General features: G+C 32.1%; 1 protein-coding gene across 1 annotated transcript in view; it reads left to right on the forward strand.

Annotated features, from left to right (window-relative positions):
• The window catches only part of LOC149799248 (growth hormone-regulated TBC protein 1-A-like), a 76,223-nt gene that overhangs the window by 24,185 nt on the left and 32,547 nt on the right, over positions 1-19,491 (forward strand). The window contains exons 4-6 of the mRNA XM_089958528.1: positions 2,535-2,646; positions 5,219-5,346; positions 16,615-16,711. Coding sequence (XP_089814654.1) covers positions 2,535-2,646; positions 5,219-5,346; positions 16,615-16,711 — 337 coding nt within the window. The remainder of the gene's footprint in view (positions 1-2,534; positions 2,647-5,218; positions 5,347-16,614; positions 16,712-19,491) is intronic.

Here is a 19,491-nt window from a genome sequence, read left to right on the forward strand (position 1 = left end):
TCAAGGTGCAGGACTGAGATCATGACAGATATGAGAATAGATGGATAATAGAATATGTACATTAAAAGTATTATATAATAGACTTGGTCATCAAAAAATCATAATATCTACACATGTACGTGTACCTGTTTTTAATATTTTGACGTACAATGCCCTGGTGGTTTACAGAGACTGACAGTTAATCGGGTGTGAGATAATCGAAGTTATACTGTATATCTGAAACCTGCCAAACATAAAATGACTCACTTATTAAAATACAGCCAGATTCATTCATTCAAAAATAGAAAAACAAGTGATGGATCACTATCATCAAAGAATGACAAGTGCTATGGGATTGAATGAGTCATGCAGGTTATATAGATGTGCTTTATCAACAATTCAGTTATTGGTGTCATTTTTTAGAACTTGTTTACATATATCATTCAGTGATGTTTATTCATATTATTTTTCTGCTTCTAGATCATTACAAATCATTATATAACCACCATAGGCAATACATTTAACAAAATCAGTGTTGTAGTACATGGCCAACAAAGAGGCGTAATGTCACAGTGAAAGTGCCACGTATAAAAAAATTAGTTCTTCCTCCCAACACTGGTAATAATCAGACAGTATGTTCATTTTCTTGACCATTTTCTTGATCGTTAATTTTTGTCTGTAATTTTTGTGATGACAGCTAAGAAGCAGATAACTTAACAATCAAGCTGATATTTTATATAAGATCAGTAATGGTGCCTACACAGACATGTTGATGAATGCTTTAACATTAAACATGATCATGTTGATGAATGCTTTAACATTAAACATGGTCTTATTGATGAATGCTTTAACATTAAACATGGTCATATTGATGTATGCTTTAACATTAAACATGGTCATGTTGATGAATGCTTTAACATTAAAGATGATCATGTTGATGAATGCTTTAACATTGAACATGATCATATTGATGAATGCTTTAACATTAAACATGGTCATGTTGTTGAATGCTTTAACAATTAACATGGTCATATTGATGAATGCTTTAACATTAAACATGGTCATGTTGATAAATGCTTTAACATTAAAGATGATCGTGTTGATGAATGCTTTAACATTAAAGATGATGATGTTGATGAATTCTTTAACATTAAACATGGTCATATTGATGAATGCTTTAACATTAAACATGGTTATGTTGTTGAATGCTTTAACATTAAAGATGATGATGTTGATGAATGCTTTAACATTAAACATGATCATATTGATGAATGCTTTAACATTAAACATGGTTATGTTGTTGAATGCTTTAACATTAAACATGATCATGTTGATGAATGCTTTAACATTAAACATGATCATATTGATGAATGCTTTAACATTAAACATGGTCATGTTGATGAATGCTTTAACATTAAACATGATCATATTGGTGAATGCTTTAACATTAAACATGGTTATGGTGTTGAATGCTTTAACATTAAACATGATCATGTTGATGAATGCTTTAACATTAAACATGATCATATTGATGAATGCTTTAACATTAAACATGATCATGTTGATGAATGCTTTAACATTTAACGTGGTCATGTTGATGAATGCTTTAACATTTAACATGATCATTTTGATGAATGCTTTAACATTAAACATGGTCATGTTGATGAATGCTTTAACATTTAACATGATCATTTTGATGAATGCTTTAACATTAAACATGGTCATATTGATGAATGCTTTAACATTTAACATGGTCATGTTGATGAATGCTTTAACATTAAACATGATCATTTTGATGAATGCTTTAACATTAAACATGGTCTTATTGATGAATGCTTTAACATTTAACATGGTCATGTTGATGAATGTTTTAACATTTAACATGGTCATGTTGATGAATACTTTAACATTAAAAATGATGTTCATTTCTAGTGGAGATTGATATGATAGTGTTTACTTAGTGACATTGAAAGTTATTTTAAAAAATCAATATTTGAATGAAGTTGATCATTTGCATGCAGACCATACCAATATTTTCTTTTATCTAGTGAGATTTAGATTGGTGTACAAGTTACTAATAGTCCTGGAGAAAAATGAATACTGAAATAGTGTGATTTATGGGTGGTAAAAATTAATTTGTATACCTGATAAAGTGCAGTTATCTGAATGAATTGCCCACTGAACTTAGACACAAAGACACAGTGATCCCATTCAAGAGTGCTCTCAAAACTCACTTATTGTGACTGCAAGAACAAACTTAAAGACCTAATAATGTTTCCTGCCTTAAATATTCTCAGCATGTTTTTTGTTTTCTAATTTCATGGTCTTTGTTTTTGTAATCATATATTATATATGTTTTTTATCTTATAGGTGTTGTCTGATGTTGTAAAGCGCTTAGAGCTTCTAAAGATTAGGTGCTATACAAAGTCCTCATTATTATTATTATTATACAGTATAAATTATTATAACAGGAATTTAATGAAATATGGATTGAAGGTAATTTTTAGGTATTCTGTTAGGGTTGTTACGATTTTACTTACTGTTTACATGTACAGGTATGGATGAATTTGAGTGGGGCTACCCAGAAGATGAGGGAAAACCCAGGTCTATATGCACAATTACTAAAAGCAAATTATGATCCCAGACTTGTAGAAACAGTACGCATGGGTAAGTATTGATGTATAAACCTAATTGATACATGTGATTCTGATAGTGTTCTGTAGATCAATGGGCATAGGAAATTTCTTGCAAAGTAACAAAATATAAAATATAGCAGACATGTATCTGCAATCATCTCTACCTATAATGAAATTATTTCTTACAGAATATTCAGTATTAAAATTATACTGTATATAATTATTGCACTAGTGGAACATACTGTATGTTTCAGTTGTTACACAGTCCTGTCTGTGTGTCTGTTTAATTCCATTATTTAATCTCTGCTTGCATTAATTTCGCTTTACATGATTTATCAGATATACTCAGCGTTTTAAAGGTTCCATTAGTATCCAGGGCAGGGCAAATGTTATTCAAGTCAGGTTGTCCCCATAGAAAACTGTACTTGCCCTTGGGAAATTTTTTGAGCTTGCCACCAGAATATGACAAGGAAGAAAGGTAAAATCAAATATGGGATATGGGGTGGATACAGAGCTGTACAGTTTGTTTTTGACTCTACTGGTCACTGACCAAAAGAAACTATGGGATGGTATGATGTCCATCATCCATCCATCCATTATCACAAATTAGTTTTGGATATTTTTCCCAAACTACTTGGAGCATAGCCATGAAACATTGAACTCACATTCATTCTATGATCTAGTTGGTCCTAAACGAAACTTGTGCATCTCAGACATCCAGCTTCCATTTTGAAAATCTTAACTCATTCAAAATGGATGGTCAGGTCAACATCAGGCTTTCACTAAAAGACTTCTTGTGATGTCAAGTTGATCATAAAATAAAAATGGTGCAGCTCTGAGGTCCAGTATAGCTGCCATCTTGAAATCTTGTTATTCTTACTCCTGAACAGGAAGTTATATTGACTTGGGGTTTTCACTGCAAGACTTTTTATGATGTTTAATTGGTCTTTAATGAAAATTTTGCTGCTTGCATGTCTAATATGCCTGCTCTCCTCTTCCAAATCTTGTTATTGCTACTCATGCTGAATGAATGGTCATATCAACATGGGTTTTTCTACTGAAAAATGTCTTAAAGTGCCTGGCAAGTCTTAAATTCAAATGGTGCTATCCAGACATCAAATATGGCCACCACAATGGCCATCTTGAAAATTGTATTATCACTATTTATCCTGAATGAACTGTTCTATCAGTATGGGGTTTTCACTGAAAGACTTCTTGTGATGACTAGTTGGTAGTAAATGAAAAAAGAACCAGTCTGATTTCCAGTAAGGCCACAGTGATGATCATGTTGTAAATCTTGTTATTGCTCCTTCTTCCCAAAAACTAAAAGACTTTTTTTAATGTCTAGTTAGTACTAAATGGAAATAAAATGCATCTGATATCCAATATGGCCACCATGGCAGCCAGAGTATTAATATTAATCCTCATCAGTGGAAAGTCATTTTGACATGGGGTTATCATGAGAAAAGTTGCTATGGTATCAAGTTGGTCTTAAAGTGATGCCATTTGACCCACAGCATGGCCACCATGGTGGCCATCGTAAACATTTTTATTTCTTCCCCTCTCAAACGATTGGCTGTATCAATCTGGTATTTTTGTCAATAACTAGTTACCAGTTGCCATCTATAATTGCTTATAAGTTGAGTAAAACTGCAAACTGCAAGGACCCTGATTTGCCATAGGATAATGCAATTGCAGATCAGGGTCTATGCTGTTTGTTTTACTGATTATTCCATACTGACTGTGCATTGTTGTTTTGCAGTTGCTAGTGTTTAGACACTTTAAAGTGCCATTTTGAAGTGGCTAGTGTTATCAATTGGACTCTTGAAGCCAGTCGGAACCAGCCCCTTTTATCCATGTAGAAATATGTTAAATAGGCCTCAACACTGCAGGTCTCAAAATATTTTTGTTTTGTTACTTTTCTTCCATGACATGAGACTGTACAGTTGCTATAATTATTTTTTGGCTGTGTTTCTTCAATAATTTGGAACTGTATTATTGCTATTATTTTTATTTTGCTACATGTCTGCCATGACTTAAGACTGTACTGTTGCTATAATTTTTTATTTTCTACCTGTTTTCAGTGACACTGAACTGTACTGTTGTTAGAGTTTTATGATGTTTGTTCAGGAAAATCCACTCATCTTCATGTAGTGAACTGGCTTGAAGAGTCCACTCATCTTCATCTAGTGAACTGGCTTGAAGAGTCCACTCATCTTCATCTAGTGAACTGGCTTGAAGAGTCCGCTCTTCTTCGTCTAGTGAACTGGCTTGAAGAGTCCAATTCATAACACTAGCAGAGGGGTGGATTCTCATCCCCTACATTAGGCAGTTTGGCCTCAGAAACAAAACACAATCTTTTTTACAGTATTATGAATTAATGCATGCAATTTGTACAGATGATTGAATGAAACGTTTTCTCTGGCCAATATTCTTTTTTCTTGAACATGTATGTACTAAGTTAATTCAAGAACCTACAGCTGACTTAAAGTAAAACATTAAAGAATTTCTGTTACTCTTATTTTAAGAATATTGTTTGTAGTGATTTTTATTTTTTTGAGATTTTGTTATCTAATGTATAATAGCTGATATTCCATTTTCAGATATTAATCGAACATTCCCAGAAAATATTTATTTTGCTATTAGTCGGGACAGAAACAGTTTGCAGAGACCATTATTTAATGTCTTGGTGGCCATTGGACACAAAAATTCCAGAGTGGAATACTGTCAGGTAAATGTTATTGTGGTCTTTTCATAATGATGTGTTAAAATGAAGTTCGGGATATTGTGATACCCTCAGTTTATCCATCCATTTGTTACCGCATTTCCTTCTGGGTGGAATTTAACGAAACTTTTCTTCTGTGGTAACCATTTGTAAGAGGTGTGTCAGTTTTGGTTCCTGTCTCTGTAATCTATGGAAGATGGGTTAAAATACAATGTACAAAATTTTCAATGACGTTTTTAAATATTTTCTGCATAGAGCTTGATGCTTCATATAAAGTTTTGACTTATTGTGTATTATGACCACAAGGTCATTATGGGGAATATGAGTGGTAAGTAGTAGTGGGGGTGAGGGGCTGGATGCGTGAAGTGAAAAGCATGGGGGTTTGTGTTGTGAAAAGCATGAGGATTCGTGTAGTAAGAAGCAAGGGGATTTGTGAAGTGAAAAGCATAGGGGTGTGTGTAGTGTAAAGCCTGGGAGTTTGTGAAATGAAAAGCATGGGTGTTTGTGAAGTGAAAAGCATGGTGATTTGTGAAGTGAAGTGCATGGGGATTTGTGTCAGCAAGCTATTGAGTTCATCTAATTTGCCTTTGATTTTAGAGTTTTTATAGATCAATACACATCTTTAACTCACCTGGCCATAATGCTAATGAACTTATTTGTTTTGCATCCATCTTACATCAATCAACAGTTATTATTTTCAACTTCTCAAAACCCACCAAAACTTGTCAGGAAGGATGATGTGTTTTTTCAAGTTTTGTTCAAACAATGTTGATTCTCTGTTAAATATTCCCACAGTTACTAAAAACAGATTAGACATTTCAACAACCTTTTATCAAACAAGACCAAATTTGACACAAAGCATCCTGGCATAAAGGGTTTTAATTTTTAGATGGAGGGGAGACAAGAATGACACTCCAATCACAGATAGTTACCACAAAGGCAACAAAACTAAAAAGTTTAGTCAAAGTCCTCATTTTTTTAACAATCTGGGCAATTACCAGGTCCAATTAGAAAAATGTTCATTGTTTTTTGTTCTGAAGAAAGGTTTACTATAAGAAGATACAAAAGTTTAATTTCAATGGCATTACTCAAACCATTCAAGGTATTTCCATCAAGCTTTTGATGTATATATTAGCCTGTGGTCCAAACTGTCATTCTGCTTTTCATAATTCTTTGATTTCAATATTTTGTTTTGTTTGGTCTTTTTTTCTATCCATTCATGCCTCCAAACACTTTTGTTTCCATAACATATAATGGACTTTTGGTCCACATGTAAATTTTACTATTCACAATTTATCAGTTTCATTATTTGTATTTTTTGTCTGTTTTTCTTTTCACCCATCCATCCATCATACACACTTTTATTTCCACAGTATATCTCTCAAACTATGCAAGATATCCATGTAAAACTTAGTATACATATTGCACTGGTGGTCTCTATTTGCTATTTGGTATTCATCATTCTTCAATTTAAATATTTTTTTAGGCATTTGTTCTTTCATTTGTCACAGACCAGAATATCTGATGCTATAACCCGGAGTCTGTTCATTAGCACATGTTTGTTGTTGCTAGTGATTCCAAACTACTGGGTTTGGTATGGTTTGATTTGGTGCTTTAAAGCAGGTGTTTTAGTGCCAAGGCAGTTGGAGTTAAGTCCTTGCCCAGGGACTTTACATTGGAGTTAAGTCCTTGCCCAAGGACTTTACACCATGTTAGACTGGTCCATTGTTAGGATTACTGGGATGTCTCATGATACATGGTTGGAATGAAATGAAAATGGTGCCAATGACACCTCCAATTTGGCAATAGGGGTAGCCATTTTTGAAAGTCTAGTTATAGCTGCTCTGTTTGGACAGATTATCATATAGAAATTGTGTTTTTACAAAGAGATTTTTGTATGATATCTTGTTGGTCCTAAAGGAAAATTCTGACTGGATGACTATGTTGACCATCTTGAAAATTACTATCACCACTCCTCTTTAATGGATAGTAGTACATGTATCAACATAGTTTTCACAAGAAACACTTCACACTGTATATGGTTGGTCCAAAATGAAAGTTATGCCAATATGACTTACTAAAAAAAATCTTGTAGTGAAGTTGCTTCAACTGCCACAATGGCTTTTTTGACCACCATCCTAAAATCTTTATGTGGTTACTTCTTCTATCTGAATGGTTGGTCATACTGATGTATGGTTTTCAAAAAAGCTGTATAATTGCAATTTGTAAATAGCTCTGAATAAAAATGGTGCTCAGCTGACCTCAAAACATAACACTATTTTATTGTGGCAATCTAAATATCTTGCTATAACCGCTTTTGCATGAATGATGTTCAAATGGGGTTCACATGAATGATGTTCAAGTGGGGTTCACATGAATGATGTTCAAATGGGGTTCACATGAATGATGTTCAAATGGTGTTCATATGAATGATGTTCAAGTGGGATTCACACAAATGATGTTCAAATGGGGTTCACATGAATGATGTTCAAATGGTGTTCATATGAATGATGTTCAAATGAGATTCACATGAATGATGTCCAAATGGGGTTCACACGAATGATGTTCAAATGGGGTTAACAGGAACAATGTTCAAATGGGGTTCACACTAATGATGTTCAAAATGGGGTTCACATTAATGATGTTCAAATGGGGTTAACATGAACAATGTTCAAATGGGGTTCACATGAATGATGTTCAGATGGGGTTCACATTAATGATGTTCAAATGGGGTTCACATAAATGATGTTCAAATGGGGTTCATATGAATAATATTCAAATGGGCTTCACATGAATGATGTTCAAATGGGGTTCATATGAATGATGTTCATATGGGGTTCACACAAATGATGTTGAAATGGGGTTCACATGATAATACTTCTTCTGGTGTGAAAATGAAATGGTGCAGATGTGACCACTAACATATCTTCACTGTTATGAAAGAGTCTTGAAAAGCAGAATTTTTTGACCATGGGGTCAAGTCAGATTTCATGACTTGCATATCGGAACTTCATTGTGCTTATAAAAACAGTGACTTGTACAAATACAAGTGAATTTTGTTCAGATTTATTTTTAGCTGTATTCCAGTGAACAAGTTGATAGCATTCTAACATTAAGGTAAAAGGTGTCCTCACACAGATTGTTAGCTGGGCTGGCTTTTGAGAATTATAAGAGAAACAAGAACGAACAGATTCCTATGAAATCCAGTTGTTGATATATCTGAAGAATACTTGAATGATGCCACATTACTAGACCCACTTTCCACAAAATAATATTTATAGATTTAATCAAACTTAGCATGTGTATACATCTTGACATTATGTGAGACAGTCACGGTCAGTGAGTTTCTATCTGTCATGTGAGATTCAGGATCATGCTGTGTTTTACTTCTTGCATGCAATTCGTACAGATGATTGATTAAAACATTTTCTCTGGCCACTATTCTTTAGTTACTTCATGTGCACCACCTGAGCTGAAATTAAAAGTCCTTTATCTGCCCAACACCCCTCCTCCATGCCAATATCTTCATGCCATGAAGTTCCACTCTAACATGATAGTTGGGCTTTAGAAAGTGACACTGTGTATCAGGCAATGACCAGACAGGTCAGCTAACTGATGAAAATACTGCATGTGCTTCCTCTTACAAGTACTAGTCATGGAGGGCAGTGGGGCAATGGGGGAAAGACTACATCCTTCATAAGCACAGTTATCAATTTAAATTGTCACATATTGAGCATCAAATCCTTGAGTATTACATTTTTAATATTTATTGGGTCGGGGCAGAGATCTGTGCTTTGGCACATATTCATATTTTAGAAAATTGGCAACTGTAAATAGAGTATTGTAATCACCACAGTTCTTATTTTATCAAGAAAGTGTAATTCCTTTGAAAATGGGGACAAGAAGACATCATTTCTAGAATTTCTCACTTAGATTCATTCGAATTGAATCGCTTAATTTCTTGCCAATACGCTCACACTAACTTATGCAACTTTGTAGTTTCTGAAACATTCATATATGCAGGACATATTCAAAGGGACTGATTTTTTTATCAACAATAAAATGCGTTAATCAGAGATCAGGATTTTTCAAAATGAATCTTGTATTTTCACTTTAAATATATTTCAGCATATATTTGTATACAAGTACTGACCTTGTAATGTACATGTACAAGAGATAATCACTCTAATGTGTGTGTGCCTCAACCATATTTGTAAGTAAAACATTCAGTTTCATGGGTAAAAATTGATCTAAAAACAGTTGAGTCCTCTTGTAGATACAGCTAAATAAAATAAGACCTATATTCAAACTTATCTGAATAATTATGACTTTGCATTACTGCAGAACAAAAATATAGAGTAGTTTGTTTGATCATAACAGCAGATCCCTCCACTGTTGCAGTTAGTGTTTAGCAGTATAAAACACTTTATCACTACAATGAAAAGTGGTCTATGCATGTATGAGAGATTGGACATTTATAGCTGGGGAGTGGGTGGAATGGGGTGATGAATTATTTCAACAGTCACTGTGACATTTTTTGTTATATGGGTATGTATGTTAGTTGATTCAGGAGGCATTGGTGATCTGTTGCTTTCCCTTAAATAGTGAAGCAAATATCTTCAAGTTTTACACGGGATACATTGAAGACAAAAAAAATACAATTTAATAGCATTATTGTTGATAGTTGGAGTAATAATTATATTAACAATTATTGGCTTTTTAAGAAGGTATAATCTTCAAAGAATAAGCTAAAAACAGTGACAATATATATTTTCTTTGACAATGTAACGTTATTAAGTCAAACTCTTATTTATTTCGGCACCAAAGCTTTGATAGTTGTTCAAGAAATTTGTAAAAATTTTTACAATTTCAGGACCTATGCCATGACAGTGATATATCCTAATTCATGTTATAACGATGTGTGTACAAGCATGGTTTCACTGTATTTTCTTTTTCTCCTTTTTTCTTTGGTCTTGCAGGAGTACATGTATCTGCTATAAATGCATATAAGTTAATGTTTGATATTATTACAATACAGTACCATATTTAATGTATTTTTTTGTACCATTTAATTTTTTGTACACAATCAGTTATCAAAATAATAATTATTTAAATGTATCATAATTTTTTGTTCATATCACTTTTTAGTTTTCGAAAAAATCCATTAAATTATTGGACATAAAATTTCTAAGAAGATTTATGTTTGCAAAAAAGATAAAAAATACCATATTGCCATTTTGCTTTTGCAAATATTAATTGTTGGTGAGAAAATATGATATTAGATGCATAAGCATGGGCTCCTGCAGCATAGGTCAAGGAGGGGGCGCACATGACCCCCCCAATCATACTACAAATATATATAGATATATACATGTATATATATATAAATTCCGATGAGTTTAGTCATGCAAGTGAAGCTGAAAATATCACAAGATTCAGTTCAAAACACTTTAGTTTCAGATTGCTTACTATACTAACTCCAGGCCGTGACTGACTGCCCCCCCAAAAATCCTAGACCCCCCCCCCACCGCAAAAATCCTATGGGTGCATATGTGCATAAGCTCTCTTATTGTCATTACAATATCTACAGGTGTTTATTAACAAATGGACAAAGGACTTCAGAGACCATACCTTTAAGCACTAAAACATAATAACATGTGATATGTCTTACATGTAGGACTATCATTTTGCAACATATGCTCTAAATGCAGACAAGCTTGCACACTGAGACATAATCCTCTCTCTCTCTCTCGTTCACTGATAACAACAAAAATTTTTTTGACTGCTTTTATTTTTTATTTTAATTAGATTCTTGAGGTGAGAGCAAAATGAGACAGAAATATTTTTTATTTAACTTGTACGTTTGTACCATTAGGTTGTCAAGATGCGTGTGTTCTGTAGAATTTGTTCAGGTATGATCCCTTTATTTTTTGTACATGGTCAGTACCACTAAATGATAATTATAATTTTGCGTACACTGAAATTAATAATTATTTTTTTGTGTATGATATATACAATTATCTTTTAATATCTCATTATTTTTCAATGTTGTGCAATCCTAAGCCTTCATTATTTAATCTGGTGCATTATTAAAGTAAAATATTATTGTTAATAATGAGAGAGCTGAAAGTTTGCTTATGGTTTTTGCTCAATCCTCATTGTCTCATGTTTCATTTATGTACTTTCCATGATGATTTCTGCAAATAAATACTGTTTATATAAAGGTCGAAGGTCACAACAAAATAATTTTGTACTGTGTGTTCACTTAAATTGGGACCTAGTGGTTAGAGTGTCTGCCCCGGATGGAGAAGATCATGGGTTCGAACATGGGCTGAGCCATACCAAAGACTTCTAACAATGGTACTGACAGCTGCCTCGCTAGGTGCTCAGCATTAAGAGGTTAGTGTTAGGACTGGTCGGCCAGGTGTGAGGATAATGTGACTGGGTGGGACATGCTACATGTCTGCGGCATGATGCCCTAGTGCTTGACATCACTTTAAACTGCCACACTGCAGCCATAATAGCGATATGACAAGAAAATTGTTAAAGCTACTTTAAAAATCTAAATCACACACACACTTAAATTGGGAACATGTTATCATCAACAAGTACTGTCATTCATCAAAAGTTTTGGATATTAAAAATAATTGCTGTTTTCACTGTATAGATAATTCTGGTGCAAGTGAAAATTATCATTTTTGCAAATATTTTGAATGGAAAATTAATATCCCTATTGTGTATCGATATGCCTAGCATATTCAGTGATTGTCAGAAGGGGCTTAGGAAAGTAGGATGCATTTTATCATTGCTTGCAAGTAAGGAACACTTATTTATAATACTTTGTTTTTTCTTTTACAAATAAAGAATACCGGTAGCAGTTCTGATGGTTGTTTTTCTGTTTGTTTATGTAGATATGCTGATGTTGGAGATAAAGAGTGCACAAAGGTCAATAGTCAGCATCCAGTTTTTTATGAATTGTACCTCACCTTCTTTATCAAAAAGTATTTATCTGGTGCAATTAAAATCTTGCTGAGAATCATTTAATCCATTAATACCTTTGAAATTCCAAACCTTACCTTTTCTATCTGTACAAACTTTTGAAATTAGGAAAAATATAGTCCACAGCAACTGCAATGTCAAATCCATACTATTATTGTGGAATGTTTGGCATATAATTTAAAAAGGATTTGAAATATATATATATATATATATATATATATATATATATATATATATATATATATATATATATATATACTCAGCTCATATACCATTTTTATGATTCAGAGATTTTGTTACTGGTTTCTTCAATTTAAATTTTCATCTCCCTTTATTTGAAATTAAACCATGTCACTGTTGAACTGATTGCATATTAGTTGTGAACTGAATTCTTGTCACTGGTGTACATGTCACTGTCAACTGAATACATGTCACTGGTATACATGTCACTGTCAACTGAATACATGTCACTGGTATATATGTCACTGTCAACTGAATATGTGTCACTGGTATACATGTCACTGTCAACTGAATACATGTCACTGGTATACATGTCACTGTCAACTGAATACATGTTACTGTTAACTGAATACATGTCACTGGTATACATGTCACTGTCAACTGAATAAATGTCACTTGTGAACTGAATACATATTCTGGATTGAATACTTGTCTAATGAACTGAATAAATGACACTTTTTAACTGAGTACATGTTTTGAACTGAGTACATATTAAATGTGAACATGATAATAATAATTGTGAACTGAAAGCATGTCACTTGCATACATGCCACTTGTGAACTTATTAACTGAATACATATTACTTGCAAAATGAATACATGTGACTTGTGAACTGAATAAATACTCTTATAAACCAAATACATCTTGCTTGCAAACTGAATATATGTGATGTGTGAACTGAATAAATGACATTTGTGAACTGAATACATATTACTTGCAAACTGTATATACTTGTGAATTGAATACATATTACTTACGAACTGTATATATGTCACTTGTGAACTGAATATGTATTACTTGCAAACTTTATATATTTCACTTGTGAATTGAATACATATTACTCGCAAACTGTATATGTCTGATTTGTGAACTGAGTAAATGACACTTATGAAACAAATACATATAGCTTGCAAACTGAATACATGACACTTGTGAATTGAATACATATTCCATGCAAACTGAATAGAAGTGACTTGTGAACTGAATAGATTTTACTTGTGAATTACATTGTAGCCATTATTATGGTATGTAGTTTGCTTGCTGTGTACAGTATATACATACTGACAATTTTTACCTGCATGAGGGTCCACATGACATACCTGCAGCTTATCATATAAACTAATACCAATTTAAATGCTCCAGCCATTTTTTAATCCACTTTCTTGTCCATGCTTCAATTTACTAATAATGCAGAATAATATTTTATATAATTATATTTGATTCCTGTATTGGCCTTAATATGTACCTTGTATTGGCCATATTCTGTGCATTGCAATAGATCAAAAGAATGATCCTTTGTCCCTATGTAATCAGGTATTATCTCTCTTCTGTATATGCTCTAACTTTATCATGACTCCCCATATATAATTGCTCCTGGCCACTAAGACAGCTTGATCCATCTGTCCATCCATACTTCCACCAGCCACATTATTATCACTGAAGCATCCACATTTATTTTTAGATTTGAACAAATTTGCTGTGAAGCATCATTGTATCGAAATCTTGGAAGACTTCAAGAATGAGCTCATTCGGAACATATTTCAGAAAATTCAAGACCTTTTCTCCTTTTTGAAATTTCTCTATCACTTCAGGATTATAAGTACTTTGATTCCATTTTGGCAAGTAATTGTACAGAATACATAGTGTCATTAAATAGTCACCTTGGAAAGTAAATGGAAGTTATAAGATGTTTTCCTCAGATTAGTATGAAAGAAGTTACCAAAGTAAAGTTTTAAAAATGCGATTTTTGTTTTGGACTATGAGGAACAAAACTTAAATTTTATTTATTAACTTTTAAAATTGTATTTTAATGTAACAGTATAGCAAATATATATTACATACCACTAGTATGAATAGCTATTAGCACATGGTTGGTATGTTAACTGGAGGTAATAGTTACCAATGTTTGAATTCATTATGTGTAAATACAACTTTTTCAAGCTCTTCAAAGATATAGAGACCCTATCTTAAATTGAAAAGTGTACACAGAGAACTAACATTTGTTATAAATAATATAGAATTGATGGAAAGTTTGGAAATGGCAAAGTTATAAAAGTAGAGTGAAGATCAAGATACAAAATTAACAAGAAAAGTGGTGCCATCTTCATGCGTTCATAACTTTGAGTTAAAAATGCCCATTGCATCATGGGAGTTAAAAATGCCCATTGCCTCACTGGAGTTAAAACTGCCCAATGCATTGTTGGAGTTAAAACTGCCTATTGCATCATGGGATGATGATCTTTTTCATGCTTGAAATAGGATTTTGTTCATATTCAATTCTTTTTACTATATTATGATATAAAGTTCATATATCTGAGAGAAGGTAAATTGTAATTTGGTGTTTTAATTAATTTCATTTGTCATTTATGGTTTTTTGTTCATGATTTACAATGGTTTTTCATTTACTATTTATCATGTATCACTTGCAATTTATCACTTATCATGATAGCTTACCATTTATGATTTGGGGTTACCATTTAACATTAATAATTTATCATTAGCATTTATGAGTTATCATTAATATTTATCAATCATCATTAGCATATATGAGTTATTAATATTTATCAGTTATCATTATCATTTATGATTTATCATTAATATTTATCAATCATCATTAGCATTTATGATTTATCATTAATATTTATCAATCATCATTAGCATTTATGAGTTATCATTAATATTTATCAGTCATCATTAGCATGTATGAGTTATCATTATTATTTATCAATCATCATTAGCATTTATGAGTTATCATTAATATTTATCAATCATCATTAGCATTTATGAGTTATCATTAATATTTATCAATCATCATTAGCATTTATGAGTTATCATTAATATTTATCAGTCATCATTAGCATTTATGAGTTATCATTATTATTTATCAATCATCATTAGCATTTATGAGTTATCATTTGCATTTATTATTTGTCATTAGCATTTGTGATTTATTGTTAGCATTTATGATTTATCATGAACAGCTATGATTTACCATTAACATTTATAATTTATCATTGACAGTTATAATTTATCATTGACATTTATCATTTATCATTAACATTTATAATTTATCATTGACAGTTGTAATTTATCATTGACATTTATAATTTATCATTAACATTTATAATTTATCATTGACAGTTACAATTTATCATTGACAGTTATAATTTATCATTGACATTTATGATTTATCATTGACAGTTATAATTTATCGTTAACATTTATAATTTATCATTAGAATTATTATTTTATTATTAGCATTTAAATTTTATTTATTTTGTGTTTAATTATTGATGCTCAGCAATATTTTATACATAGTATGCATCGTTTACTTTGCATTCATTAATTTCATTGTTCATTTATTGGTCCTGTATGATTTATTTTCCACTCCATTTCCATCCATTCATTATTATTTAGTGTTCCTGTGTGATTCATTTTCCATTCCATGTCAAGTGTTTCCTTGTTCATTTAGTGCTCCTGTATGATTAATTTTTAATTTCCATGTTCATTTTTAACTTGTTTATTTTCTGTTCCTGCATGATTCATTTTCCATTCCATGTCCATTTTTTCCTTGTTTATATAGAGCTCTTGTATGATTAATTTTCCATTCCATGTCCTTTCATTTATCATTCCATTTGCATTTGAAATGGGTACATAATGTTTCAAGGTTTAGTGTCATTACTCCCTACTGGACAGTTGCATTTGAAATGGGTACATAATATTTCAGGGTTTAATGTTATTATACCCCAGTAGACAGTTGCATTTGAAATGGGTACATAATGTTTCAGGGTTTAGTGTCATTATGCCCCAGTAGACAATTGCATTTAAAATGGGTACATAATGTTTCAGGGTTTAGTGTCATTACTCCCCACTAGACAATTGCATTTCAAATATAATATTACCCTTGCCAATCCACCGTCTATTCATCACACTTAGGTTAAATTTTGTATTTATGTTAGTTTGCAAGCATCTGTGTTCCATGAACACATTTCTTGATACTTAATGTTTTAACCATTTTTTTACATTTTGTTTTAGGGAATGAATTTTGTGGTTGCTTTAATGCTGCTTGTGATGAAAAATGAGGAGAAAGCCTTCTGGTTGATGGACACTCTTATCAATAATATCTTGCCAGGTAATCATCAGAACTACTTTTATCAATTATATCTTGCCAGGTAATCATCAGAAGTACTCTTAACAATGATATATTGCCAGATAATCATCAGAACTACTTTTATCAATGATATTTTGCCAGGTAATCATCAGAAGTACTCTTAACAATGATATATTGCCAGATAATCTTCAGAACTACTCTTATCAATGATATCTTGCCAGGTAATCATCAGAAGTACTCTTAACAATGATATATTGCCAGATAATCATCAGAACTACTTTTATCAATTATATCTTGCCAGGTAATCATCAGAAGTACTCTTAACAATGATATATTGCCAGATAATCATCAGAACTACTCTTATCAATGATACCTTGTACAGTAGTCATCAGAAGTTCTCTATGCAATGTCTTGCAAGGTAATCATTAGAAGTACTCTTATCAATTATATATTGCCAGGTAATCAACAGGAGTTCTTGTATCAATGATATCTTGCCAGGAAATCATCAGAACTACTTTTATCAATTATATCTTGCCAGGTAATCAACAGGAGTACTCTTATCAATGATATCTTGCCATGTAATCATCAGAACTATTATTGATTATTTCTTGCCAAGTAATTGTCAGAACTAGTCTTATAAATGATATATCATGTGCCAGGTAATCATCAGAAGTACCCTTATTAATGGTATTTTGCCAGGTAGTCATCAGAAGTACTCTTATCAATGAAATCTTGCCAGGTAATAATCAGAAGTATAATGATCGATTATATCTTGCCAAGTAATCACCAGAAGTACTCTTGTTGATGATATCTTTCCAAGTAATCATCAGAAGTACTCATATTGATGGTATCTTGCCAAGTAATCATCAGAAGTACTCTTATCAATGATATTGTGCATGGTAATCATTAGAAGTACCATATGTATTTAATTATAAGTCTGATTCAACCTCATAATGTGCCAGAAGATCAGGGCCTGGGTTGTTTGTCCTGCTGATTATTTCTAATAAACTGCATAGATTCACACATGTAATGCTTGAAAAATCGATTCTCATGCAGAATTTATCACAGGTTTTGGGTTTTGTGGATTTGAGTTGCACAGTAAGTATACTCAGTTCCTATTTTTAGCTATTTTTATTTCCTACTGTGAATTTTCACTATTTCCCATGTGGTTCCAGTTTTCATTGGGTTCCAGTTCTTGTGGGCATTGTGGTTGTTTGCAAACCATGAATCTAAGGGCACAATGAATATTGATTCTTCTGTAGAAACAATTGTGATCTTTCCTAATGCATGAAAATAAGTACCAATAAGAACATACTTTTTCACAAAACCATGCAGATTGACACCCACATGCATAAACAGATTAAATATACTCAAATGCTTTAATTTTACAGAAGATAATTTGCTATGTAAGAAAAAAATATTCTGTCTCATTTTCCACATCTGTTGATAAGATTTAGAAACTAATTTCTTTAAGATAAATATGCTAAATCAAGATCAATATATAAAGTATTTAATAGTTTAGAAAAAATTGGATTATATACCATGCATGTACCTAATTATTTACTAGCTGCATATGAACTGACTACATGTCACATGTAGACTGAAAACATTGTGGACTGAATACATCTTGTGAACTGAATGCATGTCATTTGTGAACTGAATAAATCACACTTGTGAACTGAATACATGTTTTATTTCCTTTATGGATGTACTTCAACTTAAGCACACAGTGCAAAATAACTCTGACAAGGGGAGGTAATCTGGTTACACATGCTCCAAGTAAATATACAAATTTTTTGTTTTTCAAAACATCTCTCATCATCATTGAATTTGCCGACATGAAATCAGTATTTTTTGCCTTTGATCCATTATATAGCAATGTCAGGCAAATGTTTTTATGAAAGGTGCATATGTACCAAGCTTGACTTACACAAAAGTAGCGCATATTGGAACCCTTTTCATCTTCTTCACAGACTTAAGGGTTCACCATGCTTGAGAATTTAAACCAAGTAGTCCTTTTTGATTATAATAAAATCCTGAGTTCAATATTTTATCAGTTATCAAAGGATAGTGTTTTCTTAACCATTTACATCATTGTATCCAAGGCAGAGAGAGATCCAGCCATAATAAAATTAGGCATACATTTGAGAAAATGGAAGAAAATTATGGAAAAATCTGGGGAATAAATATCTTAAATAAATTGCCAAGTTATAGAAGCAAGATACGACACTTAACAGATGCTGATCATGTAACATCATTTAGTAGTCTGGTTTTGTCGAGTTGATGTACCCATTTTGACAAAAGAGAGGAAAATTAAATTTTTTGTGCAAGCTTTAGTAAAAACTGTACCTTTTTCATCCATAACCTTTATTAGTTTTAGTCAGAATTCCACTTTTGAATACTTAGAATTGTTGAACATGCATTTATATACTTGAATTTATGAAAGACAGATTTTTTGGGGCAATGTATTATTAATAACACTGCTGAGATGATGCATTACACAGCATTTTATTACACAATCCCTTGATACTTGATTTTAAAAATCAAGTGTGACTAGAAATCAGTAGTATAAGTAAAAACAGTAACATATTCCTAAAATTGCAGACATATTCAGCTAAACTGGCCAATGACAAAGGTGAGAAAGGGATTGTATATATTTTAACTGGGTCTTTTCCACATGTTTTAAATGTTACTATAGGGCACAGACAACTTTTTTAGCATTTCTTGCAAATTACACTTACGTTCTATGAATGATACATCCCATTTAAGTGCCCAGAATCCAGTCATGTGAAATCTTCATG

This window comes from Sinohyriopsis cumingii, chromosome 5 (genome assembly GCF_028554795.1).
Source record: "Sinohyriopsis cumingii isolate HCF-2022 chromosome 5, ASM2855479v2, whole genome shotgun sequence".
Classification (NCBI taxonomy): Eukaryota; Metazoa; Mollusca; class Bivalvia; order Unionida; family Unionidae; genus Sinohyriopsis; species Sinohyriopsis cumingii.